Below are 15396 nucleotides of genomic sequence, written 5' to 3'. Positions count from 1 at the left end.
TTAAATAAAACTTACCTGAACTACTGCGTGAAATTTCTGTTGTGAACTGTTTGTTAATATGTGGATATATTGCACTTGGATGATCGAGAAATATCATCCAGAATAATTGGAATACGTTTAACGATACATAAATAAACGTTCTTTATGAGATGCTTCATGGAAAAACTGCTCTAATAATTGGAGCTACTTCTGATATAGGAGAATCAATTGCTCAAAGTTTTGCACGAAATGGCGTGTCGCAATTAATATTACATGGAAGAAATGAAATTCATCTCCAAAAAATCTCGACATGTTGTAAAGAATTTGGAGCTAAAGTAAATTTTATACAGGGTGATTTATCAAACTCAAGTAATACTAAATTATGCTGTGATAAAATATGCCAATTACTTAACTTTCCGTTGGATGTATTTGTTTATTGTCCAGGAATATGTGGTGATATGGATCCAGTTGCATTTCTCCAAATGAAAAATGATTTTCTTACTGTTTTTCAAATCAACTTTACTTCATGTGTTAAAATATTTGAATCAATCATAAATCACATGTCGGACAAATCATCTGCAATTTTTATTTCATCCACAAATTCCTTCGAACCCATGGAATGTGGCTCTGCATATTGTTCATCTAAAGCAGCAATGACACAATACATGAAAAACAAAGCTAAAGAATTATTACCAAAATATATCCGTGTGAATTCTATTGCTCCGGGGATGATAAAAACGAAACTTCATGATCAATATTTCGAAAGCAAAGAAGAATTGGACGAATTTTTCGATGAAATTTCGAACGATACACCGTTAAAAAGAATTACGTCAATTGACGGAGTTGTAAATTCTGTTTTGTTTTTTGCATCGGATTTGTCGAGTGATATAAATGGTACTGAGTTAGTTATTGATTGTGGTGCATCATTATATCATGACGTAACAAAAAATATAGAAGTTGAAGAATAAATTTTTGATTAAATTTTGTTTAAAACTTTTTTCTGTGAAAATTAAAAATGAGCGATTTTCGTTGCCTAAATATAAGAATATGGTTATGGAGCTACATAAAACTTTATTTTTATATTAATATTTATGACCTCTTCAAAAATGTGTTTTACAATGTACATTTGTTACACATGTACCTTCGAAATGTGTTACAAGATAAAATAACTTTACAAAATCATATTTTTCAGGTACCTTAAAAAAAGCAAATATTGGATAAATACAGAATAAACTAAAATAAAATGCTTGTATATGTACAACATATAACAAAGGGAATAATGTTTTTCTATTAATATAAAATTAAGTTTTATGTAGTATATACAAGAATGTGCTTCGCTTTGCTCAGCAAACAATAAGAAATTTTTAAAATAAACTCATTGAGATATAAAATTATAACAAAGATAAGAGGATAAAAGAAAAATATTGGGAGTGAGAAAATTAGTGAGTGTGTTAATTTCATAGAAACGCATGATCGTATATAGTTTGAAATACATTGATCAACATATAGATGACGTTTTAATAGTAAATAAAATAAATTTGAGGTAAAAAAATGAGTGAAAAAATTAGAATTTTCGAATATAAAAACAAAAAGATCAAAAACGTGAGGTGAGCGGGTCGTGATTAGATCCTTTCCCAAATGGGCATCGGCTAGCCGATTTTGGATCCAAAATTTCCTGCCAATATATTCAAAAAGTGGAGAGGAAACTTTGTTACATTTGGCCAAATGGCTCGAATTTTTTTGGATTTGGTTGATTTTAGTTACATAGTACTCACAATTTTTGCATCAGCTGCAATTCTTTATGGATGCACTTCTTCATCAAATTTATTGTTTCGAAATGGATTAAGGCCATCATTTCTCAGAGTAACACCAGATTCAGAAACAGAAGTTACCCCCAAAAGCATTGGGTTCATGGTTACCTTTAGCTCAATTTTACTTTTATTAATATTTTTTTTTGCCAAAAATTTAATTTTCATTTTAAAATGTCTTGCGTTAGCTACAATATTTGTTAGTACTGCTTTTGTTCTTTGGGATTGGTTCCGTTTTTTACTTCCAATCAAACTCTCCACACTCATCAATTATATTGTTTCTGGATTAATCACCCTAATTTGGTTTAAAACGAATCATTTTCTTGTTACAGATCTCATTGTTTTTTGTATTTCAGTTGTTGGAATTACATTTATAAAAATCAACAGATTACAATTTGTCCTTTTACTTGCCATTGTATTTCTTATATACGACGTTTGGTGGGTTTTTATATCTCCTGTTGCATTTGGCAAGAGTGTTATGGCCGAAGCTGCAATGTCAACAATGTCATCTCTTCCAACAGCATTTTCCATTCCTAAAAAAGAAGGCAGCGCCTTAATTGGCACTGGTGACATTGTTATTCCCGGAGTTGTTCTTAATTTCTTCCTTAATTGTGATAATCGTTATAATTCTAATCTTTTCACAACTTCATTTCTTTCATATATTTTTGGAGTTTGTTTAACATTAATAATGGTTCATGTTATGGGGAAAGGTCAACCCGCATTGTTATGGATATTTCCATCTGTTTTAATCATAACACTCATTAAAGCACACTTTGATGGAGTTCTTGGAATGATTTGGAAAAATGGCGCAAATCCTTTAAAGCAAAAACAAGATGAAAATGAAGAAGTCCAAAAATGATATTGGCTGATCATGTTTATTAATAATAAATATTTTATTTGATGTTCAATCTGTTTTGAACCAAAGTAAATTAATTAACCATTGAGGAGGTTTATATGAAATTATGAGGTTTTATGATTTATTTCTTTTGCTTGAAACCAATTTCTCAATTTTCTTTTGAAAATAAATTGATTCAAAATCAAAACGAAAAATTGGGTTTAGCGTGTTTTCAAAATTAAAATTATAAAAAAGGAAGCCATCCGATTCTAAATGCTTTCGGTTTTTCGATTGGCAATGGAATTTCAATTCAAAACCAAACAGGGATAAAACCCTAGAATTTTTCAATTATCTCAAATTTGTGTGAAGGAAAATGATTGAATTGAAAATTGCAAATAAAATTTTTCGGTTAATAGAATTTTTGAATTAGTTTGAATGTTTTATAAGCATTTTAAAAGTAGAATTCAAATTTTCTGATAAATTGAGCTCACACAAAATTTGTCTTGTTTCAAAAAATAAATTCACAAAAAAGAATGTATCGCCAACCAATGCATTACCCACCTCTTTATATTGGAGGTCAACACCAATATCAAATGCAAACAACAACGCCAAGAAAGCAAGTTACAAATCAATTTTGTGATCCAATGGTTATGTACAATCCAATCCAATATCCAATGAACCCAGCTGTACAACAAATGCCATCATCCTCTATGTATGGTCATAATGTTTATCCAAAGAAGACTTTTCAAGAAGCTCCACCTCCACATCAAAATATTTATTCTGGTTTTCAAAGAATGCAATACCCAAATTTTCAAATGTATCAAATGCAACAGAAAATTACTAAAGAATCTTCATTTCCACAACCACCAAAAATCAAGGAAAAACAAATTTCAAAGAATAATATCCCTTTTCCGAATACAATCATCCAAGGAATTCCAAACTTCATATTTCCTATAAGTAGTCCACATTTTGATCTTGATCTTTCAGAGCCACCTGGCTTTTTTAATATAATTGGGAGAGGAAACTTACCTTCTTTAAGTTTTGATTCTGGAATAGTTTGCCCAACACAAGAAGTTGCTAAATGAAATAGAATTTTATTGTTTTTATTAAAGCAATTTCTTTTTTAATTTTGAATTTAATAAAAATTTTGATTCACGAAATGATTATAAAAAATTAAAGATAATGTAACAATGTAACAAATGTTATTAGCACTGAAAATGAATTTTAACAGCGCATCCCCTCATTTTCGAAATGATGATTATTTTGGGGTACCCGAACGAGGGATGATAGCACGATCGAAAAAAAATTCGAAAAAAACTATTTTTATGCAAAATATGTTTTTGGGGTGAAGTCGTTTCCGCCTAAGTTGTCAAAGACAGTGTCGTATGCCATTTGGCGTTTATAAGAACCGACAACTAAATCGCTTTGATTTGCAAACATCAAATCAAAATCTGCATCTTCACCAACAGATACGTTGGGTATTTCTTCTGTATCTCTATTGTATTGTTTTCTTTCGCTAGGTTGATTATTATTAACCTTAGCTAATAATGGAATTATATGAGGTGGGATAGCTTTAGTAACTGGTCTCCCAGGCGTTTGTTTGCATTTTCCGATATAAAAAACGCCTTTTCCAAAGAAAATCCGAAAATGAGAATTACATCTGTTACAATGGAGTTCATAACAAGTTTGGCTAATCACTCCAGTTGAGATTGACAATGCGTCATTAATATTAATTGATTTATTATGTATAATCTGAAGGGATTTACAAGATGAAACCCTTGGGCGTTCTGTTGGAGGAACGTTTGGAAATGATTTTGGTGGGAGGGCTTGGCCATGAGTCACTATGTTACCACACTTGCAAGAAAGGGATTTCATCCAAATGAATGGATTTTATTTGAATGTGAGCTGATTGTCATTTCGGTTTTATTTAATTTTTTATGTCAGAAAAAATTCTGAAGTTTTAAAATTTCTTGTTGTAGCGGCTCTGATTCCTTTCTTCAAGTAGAAACTCATATTTGAAAGTAACAAAGGAATTTACTAAAATTTATATATATATAATTTTTTATTAGAAAATGGTTTACTAAGGAGGAAAATAGGTTTCATTGAAGATAATTTATTTTAAAAGTCGATAACGAATTCAAGCGGAGGATGACTTCCGAATAAATTTCTTAAAAACTTATTTTATTTATCTTTTTTCGTTAGGTTTGAAAATGATTAAAAGATAAATTTTTATTTTTTGATTGATTTTTTCAAGGAGATTATTGATTTATGAGAAAACTAACTTGTGATAGCAGAGTCCCAAGTACATACATAACCATATAACAATTTTTTATCAATTTTATAATTTAATTTTTGACAATTTTAGTAAAAATGATAATATGCAAGCTGGGGTTGATTATAAAATAAGCACGGCAACATAATGAAATAATATTTTGATATATATAAAAGATTAAGTCTTTTATCTGATTTTTGATATTCTTTTGAAGTGAAAATCATGTGGCCATTGAAGGGTTGCTAGAATTTATCAAATAATTATATTTTTTAATGAACATATTTGATATATTGGTAGACATCTTCATAATTTTGAATTTTTCTTAGAGGAAATTATCAACATCTTGATTGGCACTTGTTATTTGGTGATTATTTGTGTATTTCTCTTAACTGTAATGAATTTTCCATTTGATGAAAATGAAGATTTTAATTCTGAAGGAAAGATTTTTGTCTGTCGGTTAAAATGAATGGTTTATAATTTTTTGGTGCCTGAATTCAGGTGTTGTAACCATTATTATGCACACAATTTTCAATGCATATAAAAGTGAAAAATCTTGCCGGATCGAGTTTTTAATTCATGTAACCAATTTGGTTTGGAATGGAAGAAAATGAAAACATAGAAAAAGAAAAAATCGAAAAACCACAAGACACCAAACCAAAGGTGGTTGCAGCGCACTCATTTCCTTCTATTACCCAAACAACGAAAGAATACAATAACGAGTGTTCAAAAATTAAAGATATATTGCATATATTCGAAGCTTCAAAAGATAAGGTATATGAAATATCAGATTTGTGTAATTCATATTTAATTACAAGAAGAGTTTTGTACGATTTTATTACAATTATGACAGCGATCAAAGTAACAGAAAAGGTATCAAACGAAAACTTCATTTGGAAAGGGATTAAGTTTTACCCGGTATTCATTAAAAGTATCAAAGATGAAATATCATCTTTTTCAAATTGTGATTTCACTATATTTAATTGTAGTGATAACGACAAACTTAAAGATGTAACAGTTAAGCTTTTGAAGTTGTTTTTCTATTTGGGGGCAGAAGCATTAGATATCAGAAGGGCCTCGATTTTATTTATTGATGGAACTGTTAAGAGAAAGACAATGCTAAGAAAGTTATACACTATTTCGAACTCGCTGGAAGTAATAGGTCTTATTGAAAAGACAGATCAACCAGCATTTATCAAAATTAACATATCTCCAATTCCTTTATCAGGAATAGAGCTACTCCTCAATCATCCGATAAAAATGCGGGAAGAAGAGATCTTTGTTCGTAGAAGAGAAAAATTTAATGAAATTACAGAAAATTGAGTTTAATCCGATCTTATTTTGTCCGCATAATAATTCGAAAACTAAAAATATCAAAGTTTTAGAGTTAATAAATTGTTCATATCGGAATTCTTTTTTGGTGTTTAACATCTTGCAATAGCCATTAATAAACGGTCGTCCTGCACAAAAATCTTCAAATAAAGTAATGAAAATTTCTCTCAAAAAGTTTTTGTATTATAAGGATTTGCCAAAATCTTTTTGTCATTAATTTTTGTGAGTAAATAATTATGTCGAGATTAGAGGTTTTGACATGGTTTGTCCTTTTGTTGGATGCCTCTCGAAGTTACTGATCCTTCAGCGTTTCGTGATATGGTTCGTATGTTATCAACTAACGTCGATGGACGTAAACCACTTTACTTAGCACTTACAGCTATCGCTGGTCTTGGTCGCAGATTTGCTCATGCTGTTGCTCGTCGTGCTGGACTTGATCCACTTAAGCGTGCCGGTACACTTACATCACAAGAAGAAGAACGTATTGTTGCTATTATCCAAAACCCTGTTGAAAATGGAATCCCAGTTTGGATGCTCAATCGTAGGAATGATCGCGCATCAGGAAAGAACCTCCAATGGGCTTCAACTGATCTTTCATCTAATCATCGTAATGAAATTGAGCGTATGAAGAAGATGAGAATGAAGCGTGGTATTCGCCATAGCCTCGGTCTTAAAGTCCGTGGTCAATGCACTAAATCTACTGGCCGTCGTGGTGTTGCAGTTGGTGTCGAACGTAAGAAATAAATTTATTTCACATTATTAATTATTTTCTCTTTTATAAGTTTTTAACTTATAGAGAATCATTCTTTCATTAATTGATCATGAACTTCAAAATCATCCAGTGAAAGTTTTGAAATATCATCAATTTATATCATATAAAATAATAATTATTGAGATAACAATAAGAATGCACATTGTATTGGGATCCCGAAATTGTTCGTGATGAATAATATTCTTATCCAGTGACATTTAGGCCGCCGGAATTGTTATGTACATATTAACATGCTTTGTTCCATTTAATCCAAAACGAAATGCTTCTACAAATCCTCAATGGAACTAACAGTTGAATTTCAAATTTCTGAACAAGCGAAAGATTTAATATTGCAAATGATGAACATTAATCCAAAACAAAGGATAACAGCATGTGGAGCTCTCGAGCATAAATGGTTCAAGAACATGAAACTTTTCCAGTATTGCACTTATTATTGATTTTAATGAGGATATAATTTTGGATTTGGAATGTCTTTTACAAAATAGATACTAAAAATTTAGTTAAGTGTTAAAGTTTTCTTCATTATTCACAATTTAAATATTAAAATTTAGGATTTGAATTTTTGTTCGTACTTTTTTTGAAGCAATTTGTTGACAATAAAATATATATATTATTTTATTAGTACTTCATGAATGAATGTTACAATTTTACCCTTTTTCGTGAAGCAAGTTAACTATTTCTGCAAATCAATCTAAATGTGCCAACTTCTCTGCCAAAGAAAGTGCTGTATTAAATATTTTACATAATTTCCAAATATTATTTTGAAATATCAAATTATTTAAATAAATTTTAAATAAAACAAATAAATATCTTTAGCATTAATATCAATTCCTTCTTGTTCAAGAAGTAATTTAACTATTTCTGTATGACCATTCCAAGATGCAAACATAAATGCTGTATTAAATAATTTAAATAATTTCCAAATATTTTTTTGAAATAAGAAATTATTAAAATAAATATTAAATAAAACAAATAAATATCTTTAGCATTAATATCAATTCCTTCTTGTTCAAGAAGTAATTTAACTATTTCTGTATGACCATTCCAAGATGCAAACATAAGTGCTGTATTAAATAATTTAAAAAATTTCCAAATATTATTTTGAAATAAGAAATTATTAAAATAAATATTAAATAAAACAAATAAATATCTTTAGCATTAATATCAATTCCTTCTTGTTCAAGAAGTAATTTAACTATTTCTGTATGACCATTCCAAGATGCAAACATAAGTGCTGTATTAAATAATTTAAAAAATTTCCAAATATTATTTTGAAATAAGAAATTATTAAAATAAATATTAAATAAAACAAATAAATATCTTTAGCATTAATATCAATTCCTTCTTGTTCAAGAAGTAATTTAACGATTTCTGTATTACCTTTATCAGATGCATAAATAAGTGCTGTTTCAAATAATTTAAATAATTTCCAAAGATTATTTTGAAATCCCAAATTATTAACATAAATACAAAATAAAACAAATAAATATCTTTAGCATTAATATCAATTCCTTCTTGTTCAAGAAGTAATTTAACTGTTTCTATATGATCATTTAAAGATGCATAAATAAGTGCTGTATTAAATAATTTAAAAAATTTCCAAATATTATTTTGAAATAGTAAATTATTAAAACAAATAATAAATAAAACAAATAAATATCTTTAGCATTAATATCAACTCCTTGTTCCAAAACATATTTAACAAGTTCAGAATTTCCTAAATCTATAGCAAATGTTAATATATTACTTGGAATTAAATTATTTTGAAGAAAATGTTTAACAAGATATAAATTGCCAATTTTTGCTGCTTCATTGATTGTAGATTCATTAATTTTCATTCGTTTTTCAAGTAAATATAAAAAAATTTCATAATTTCCGCTTTTGATACATATATTTCCCAAATCATTAATATCCTTTTGTTTCATGTTTTCATTTAAATTTTCTAATTTATTTTCATAAAGATATTTAAAGATATCATTTTGATGAAATTCAATTGCTGTTTCATATGCATCTTCAAATGAAGAATGATTTTGTTCACATAAATGAATGATTTCTTCATTTCCACCTGCAACTGCATATTTACCTGTTTTATCTAATTTTGCACCATTCACAAGTAAAAGTTTAAAACATTTAATAGATCCAAAAAATGCTGCATAATCAATTAATGAAACTTTTTTCTTGTTAATAAAAGAACATCTTTCATAAAGTGATGGCTCAATATATTGATCGAAATCAAAATTTGTTTGTGATGATATTTCTCGAAATTTATCTATTTCGTCATTTAGAATTATTCTTGCAATTTCACTTGGATTATGTCCTTCTTTAATATATTTTTTATGAAGTTCCCAATTATTCATTGATAATTCTTTATAATTTTCTATAAAGATTTTATCAATTTTGTTCCCATTGAAATGAATTATTGTTTTAATTTCATTTTCTGTTTTATAATGAAAAAAACGGTGAGTTAATATTTTTGATAATGCTTTTATCAATTAAATTTCGTTCAATCATTTTCGTTTTTGATTTAAACTTACAATGCAGCTCATTAAATCATTTGGTCTCTCTCATTAGTGATTTAGTACACCTAATTTATTAATATAGAAATTTAATCATTTTATCTATCACATTTAGGCTTTCAATATACACATATTGTTTCATATCTTATTTAATCCTTACTATCTCATTTTATCTCTCTCTTATAAACATTTGTGATTCACTTAATCATTTTTTGCATTTTTGTCTATTTTGTTTAATTTTTTAGTATGTATTTTAAAATAGTTTTTGCGTTTTTAAATCTTTAGTTATATCTTTGAATTTGTGGTTATATAACAACTGTTATTACAGCAAAATGACATCTAAATTATTTTTTTGATACTAAAATTGACAAGTTTTGTCTGTAGCAAAAAACGATCCAGGAATATTTGTGTATTTTGAAGAAAAAAATGATGACAGTTTTTGATTTTTGTATAGTTTATTTAATATAAAAACATCAGCTTTTTAGTGCAAATTGCAGGAAATATAAAATGATATCATACCTCTATGCAAACAAATCTATTGTTTGAAAATTTGCTTTCTAATGCAAAAAACAAAAAGTTAATAATTTCCCCTTGGATCATTTTCAGAATTTATATATGAATAAATAAATGCATGAGCTTTACAAAAAAAGCATCAATAAAAACTATAAAGAATATGTATTGTTGTTATATTTGATTTTCATCTAAATGAAATTGCAACCGTTTGTAACCCGTTTATTTAATGCTTTGAAAAATTGACGGCTTTTTCAGAAGTTTACGATTTATTGCATCATACAAAAACGTAAGCGCACAAGATCCGATGAAAGTTATATATACAGAAATAAATGCAACCAATTTTGATGAATGATTTGCATCAATTAAGATATTAATTATTCCTGTGATGATATTTGCAAAAGCGAAAAACGCTAAAGAGTTTTGATCAATTAACATATAAAATGGACTTAATTCGTAATAATTAATTTGATAATTGTTTCCGACTAATAATGAAGAATAAATTATAAACAAAATAAACAAAATGAATGATGTATCAACAGATGCTCTTGACGGGAAAATTATTTCACAAGAAGACAAAATTACAGGCATCAAATAAATTGTAAATAATATAACTTGAGATATTAAATTATATTTTTCTTTCATTTTAAAGCCCATAAAAAAAGATATGAAATAAAGTGAAACATAACCTAAAAATGGATATTTAAAATTCGATATTTCATGAACTAAAAGTGTTACAATACTTAAAACAGATGTAGGAATCTTAAGTAATGCAGCAAATGATGCTATTAATTGAATTGACCCTATATAACCAAAAAAGTTACAGTATTTCCCATACTCTGATTCAGGAGAATAATAATCAACAGATTTTGTAAGAATTACTCGAGTGAAATATAAGAGAACGTTTATTGTTCCACTTTTTAGGCACTTTGAAAAAGTTTGTGATGCAAAACCATTCAAAACAACAAAAACTGCAGCGCCAACATCCATAAGACTAATTGTAACATGCTTGGGATTATAGTTGTCTTCGAATTTAAGAAGATCACCTACAATAAGAGTACCATTCCAATTATAGATGTGATTTGAAACTTTTGCAATATTTGTTGGAAACCAAGGAAAATCAACAAATATTATACATACCAAAGTTAAAAATAAGAGCGTAAGTTTTGTTAATGTTAATGGATAACTTCTTTGATTTGGAACAAATGGTTTTTTCTTTCTTAAAAATATTGGAATATAAAATAATAATATAAATAAAGAATTTTTGTATATTATTAAGAACATTAAAAGGCCCAATAATATGATTTCGAAAAGAATTCTGAAATATATATTTTTAAAATTACTTGAAATAATACTTACCGACATTAACACTAAATGAGCAGAGTAGCAAAGGCATAATATTTCGAATGGCTCTTCCCCTGTTCTTCCTGTGTAAAATTGTATTTTTTTGAAATCAAACATTGAGTAAACCGCCTAAAATTGACAAGGTCTGTTTGTCTTTCAATTGGGACAAAATGAGTTCAAGAGACACATTTACTGAAATTGAAAAAAAATTTTGCATGAAAGTTACAGATAAGCTAATAAAGTGCCCACTCTCAAAGCCATTTTTAGTGCCTGTTGATGAAAATGAAGTCCCAACATATCGTTCAATTATTTCAGATCCAATGGATCTTGGTACATTAAAGAAGAAGCTTGCTGATAATAAATATAAAAACTCGGCTGAGTGGGTAAATGATTTGATGAAAATTTGGTCAAATGCTGAAAAATTTAATTATGATGGAACTCCCATAAATGAAATAGCAAAAAGGTTAAGAAAGAAATCACAAAAAAAGTTGATGATTATTCCTAAAACAGAAATGGATCTTTGGTATCTTCAATTAAAAAAAGCTTCCAACAAAGTCACCCAATTCCTTAAACATAATCCACCAAATGTAGCTGTTTCTCAAAAGCAACACAAGTCATCCAAACATATGTAATATAGAATATTTTGTAAATAAAACTTTTTAATTTTAGTTATCTTTAAGTTTCTTTTTCTAATGAACAAAATCAGTTTTTGTTCATTATGTTATGTATTGATTTGTTTCGCCATTATGAATTTAACACGTTTTTTGTATTATGAAAGAATATTTAAAAAATAATTTCGACAAACAAATTTTTGTTTTCACACACAAAATACCATTTACTTACTTTGCATGTTTTTAGCTTAGTTCTTGAAAACATAGAAATAAGATTTCTGATTAATATTAAAATTTGTTGTAATTGAATTTAATTATATACCGTGCAGTTCGCATGTAAGGAAATCTACATGTTCACCTGGTGCTATCATAATTTAAACAAAACACTTGATCAATAGCTTTTCTCAGTTTCGGGTACATTTTCTATAATTTCGTTTTTTGCTTAATCCTACTTCCAACGATGTATCACTGGAACATGATGGACGAGAATTGATATTTCAAATTTCTCAAGCGTATTATCAGTGATTGAGTATTTTGGTGGTGCGAATGTAAACGTTGATTTTGGTTTTGTTGTTTTCGTTGTACATTATTAACTTTTTCTTTTCTTTGGTTTTGTTTTCGCGAATTTATTTTTTTCAAACATGTACAATAAATTCGACACTTTTAACGATAGAAAGCAATTTTTACAATTCGATGATTTACAAATATTCTTTGGGGTGCACCAGCCATTTTCATTTGTCCACCATAAATCGGTTTTTCAGAAATTTTGATTAAAACGGTATTTCACATTAATGGCGAACATCAACACCCCAGTTATCATTGATGTAGGTACTGGTTACACCAAATTGGGCTACTCCACGAACAATCGCCCCGATTACATCATTCCAACATTAATTGGAAACAGAGATCTTAAGAATGTTTCCCAAGCTCAAATGACCGGAACAGAGGATCTTGATTTTTATATTGGTTATGAAGCAATACAAAATCAAACCCTTTATCCAAACCACAACATCATGAAACACGGTCAAATCGAAGATTGGGATAAAATCGAACAAATGTGGGAACAATGTCTCTTCAAATACCTCCGCTGTGAGCCAGAAGATCACCCAGTTCTTTTGACCGAGCCACCATTAAACTCCCCAGATAACCGTGAATTCACAGCCGAAATTATGTTCGAAACATTCAACGTACCATACCTTTACATCGGTATGCAAGCTATGCTTGCAATTGCGGCTTCATGGTCCAAAGAAGGTCAAAAATCATTAACTGGTTGTGTTGTTGATTCTGGTGATGGTGTTACTCATGTTATCCCAGTCGTCGAAGGTTACCCAATCTCCAACGCCATTCAACACGTACCTGTCGCAGGTCGTGAAATGACTCTTTTCATCGCCGATCTATTGAAAGATCGTGAACCACAAGTCCCACCAGAAGATCGTTTCACAGCAGCTCGTGAGATCAAGGAGCGTTTCTGCAAGGTCGCCAAGCATCCAAGTCCGACATTTGCCATGTTCGATAAGAATAGATCCAAATACATCACAAAGTATCAAGGTGTTTCTTCAAAGACAGGCAAGCCATTCGAATGTGAAGTAGGTTACGAACGATTCCTTGCACCAGAAGTTTGGTTCTCTCCAGAACTTGTCAGTAATGAATACACAACACCAATTTCCGTTCTCATTGATCGCGCAATCCAATTGTCACCAATCACCAACCGTATGCAATTGTACAATAACATTGTTCTTTCCGGTGGTTCAACTACATTCAAAGGATTGGCCGGTCGACTTCAAGCCGATGTTCAAGTTCTTGTCGATGAAAGACTTAGAGAGAATGCAGAGCGTGAATCTAAAAGAATTAATCGTAAGATTGAGGCCGGTAAGGTTCCAGTTAGGATTGTTGAACATCGCCGTCAACAATACGCTGTTTGGTATGGTGGTGCTATGCTTGCACAAACAGGCGAAGCATTCTTGAGGAAATGTCATACTAAACAACAATACGATGAGGTTGGTCCATCAATTGCACGCGCAAGTGCAATGTTTGGCGACAGTGCTGTCTAAAAGCCAATTAATAAATCAAGTTTTATTCCTCTATTTGATATGGAGAATCATCGTAAACAATTCAATTTTGAAATGTTTATACAGCACTTTTTGCTTTGGAAAAAGTGGTTTTGGGTTCACTTTGATCGTATTTGTGAATGAAGACGTTTATTTGGCACTTTTTGATTGTTTTCATCAAATTGCAGTTTTATTTAGCAGTTATTACAAAAAGTGACGTCTTCTATGTTCAAGTAAATTATTTTTGTTAAAAATGTTTTTGGTCGATTTTTATTACTTTTTTTTGTAAGCAGATAAAAAACAACGAAAATAAATTCATTCAAGTGCGTCCCTTTATTGGGTTATTTTTCGCATCCGAGTGTCATCCCCTGTGAAAATAATTTCCAAATATTATTTTGAAATATCAAATTATTATATTAATATGAAATAATACAAATGAATCTATTTAGCATTAATATCAAGTCCTTGTTTATTCAAGAGTAATTTAACAATTCTATGAACTTTTTCATATGCATAAAACGAGCGCTGTTCAAAAATAATTTCCAAACATTATTTTGAAATCCAAAATTGAAATAAGTTTTAAATGAAACAAATAAATATTTTCAGCATTTACATCAATTCATTCTTTTTCAAGGAGTAATTTAACTATTTCAATATTTCCTGATTAAAAGTAATCATTTTCAGTTTCGTTTTGGTTAAATTTTTAGAATGAAGTTCGATATGTTTGGATGTTCCTTCTATGGATGTTGATATTACATTCATTTGCAAATGAGTCATAAATCCAATTGGTGGCAGACAGTTTTTCTAATATATTTGAAATATAATGTGATTATTAAGTGTTGTTGCTATGATAGCACCAGTTCTTTTAAAGAAGATGATAATTAATCCACATTTCAATCTGTTAACAAGAAATTACTAATTTCCTGTGAACAAATAATTTTTAAATTAGCGAAAGAAAATCTTGTATCATCAATTCAACGAATAATAAATTTATTATATATAAAATTCCAATTTCATTTGATTGTATAATTGTAATTAATTTGGTATATCAAACATTTCATTCACAAAATGAAACTAATTATTATATCATCTTTTTTAAAAATCTAAAGATAATGCAAGTAAAGTAGAAGAAACCAACAAAAATAATTTTAATATCGTTTAACATATTAATGCACAAATAGGAATGTATCTTCCTAATATGGTGAATTATGAATATTATTGTTATTTCATTCGTTAACTTTTTTTTTCAAAAGCCAAAATATATTCTTTCTAATCAATGATGTGCATTTTAATGTTTATATAAAAATAAAATTTAAACTAAAATTATATTTATTAAAAATCTATTTTCTATAACAAGAAAAAATTACACATT

General features: G+C 28.8%; 5 protein-coding genes across 5 annotated transcripts; 4 read left to right on the top strand and 1 right to left on the bottom strand.

Moving 5' to 3' along the window:
- Window positions 1-2265: 2265 nt before the first annotated feature.
- GO595_003474 (signal peptide peptidase family protein) lies at window positions 2266-2646 on the top strand (the record flags this gene model as incomplete). Its single annotated transcript, XM_067916498.1, has 1 exon — window positions 2266-2646. One exon carries the CDS (start codon window positions 2266-2268, stop codon window positions 2644-2646), a length of 381 nt encoding a protein of 126 aa, XP_067776331.1.
- A 509-nt stretch (window positions 2647-3155) lies between these two features.
- GO595_003473 (uncharacterized protein) lies at window positions 3156-3707 on the top strand (the record flags this gene model as incomplete). Its single annotated transcript, XM_067916497.1, has 1 exon — window positions 3156-3707. The coding sequence occupies one exon, from the start codon at window positions 3156-3158 to the stop codon at window positions 3705-3707; it is 552 nt and encodes a 183-aa protein (XP_067776330.1).
- Window positions 3708-3945: 238 nt separating this feature from the next.
- Window positions 3946-4497, bottom strand: GO595_003472 (uncharacterized protein; the record flags this gene model as incomplete). The annotated part of the gene is made up of 1 exon (XM_067916496.1): window positions 3946-4497. One exon carries the CDS (start codon window positions 4495-4497, stop codon window positions 3946-3948), a length of 552 nt encoding a protein of 183 aa, XP_067776329.1.
- A 2005-nt stretch (window positions 4498-6502) lies between these two features.
- On the top strand, window positions 6503-6967 carry GO595_003471 (40S ribosomal protein S18; the record flags this gene model as incomplete). The annotated part of the gene is made up of 1 exon (XM_067916495.1): window positions 6503-6967. One exon carries the CDS (start codon window positions 6503-6505, stop codon window positions 6965-6967), a length of 465 nt encoding a protein of 154 aa, XP_067776328.1.
- Window positions 6968-12767: 5800 nt separating this feature from the next.
- GO595_003470 (Actin-like protein 3) lies at window positions 12768-14027 on the top strand (the record flags this gene model as incomplete). The annotated part of the gene is made up of 1 exon (XM_067916494.1): window positions 12768-14027. One exon carries the CDS (start codon window positions 12768-12770, stop codon window positions 14025-14027), a length of 1260 nt encoding a protein of 419 aa, XP_067776327.1.
- Between the last annotated feature and the right edge of the window lie 1369 nt (window positions 14028-15396).

Source organism: Histomonas meleagridis (genome assembly GCF_020186115.1).
Source record: "Histomonas meleagridis strain 2922-C6/04-10x chromosome Unknown contig_204, whole genome shotgun sequence".
NCBI classification, from domain to species: domain Eukaryota; phylum Parabasalia; order Tritrichomonadida; family Dientamoebidae; genus Histomonas; species Histomonas meleagridis.
Note: the sequence above shows the minus strand (reverse complement) of the source record. Positions and strands in the feature narration are given on the sequence as shown.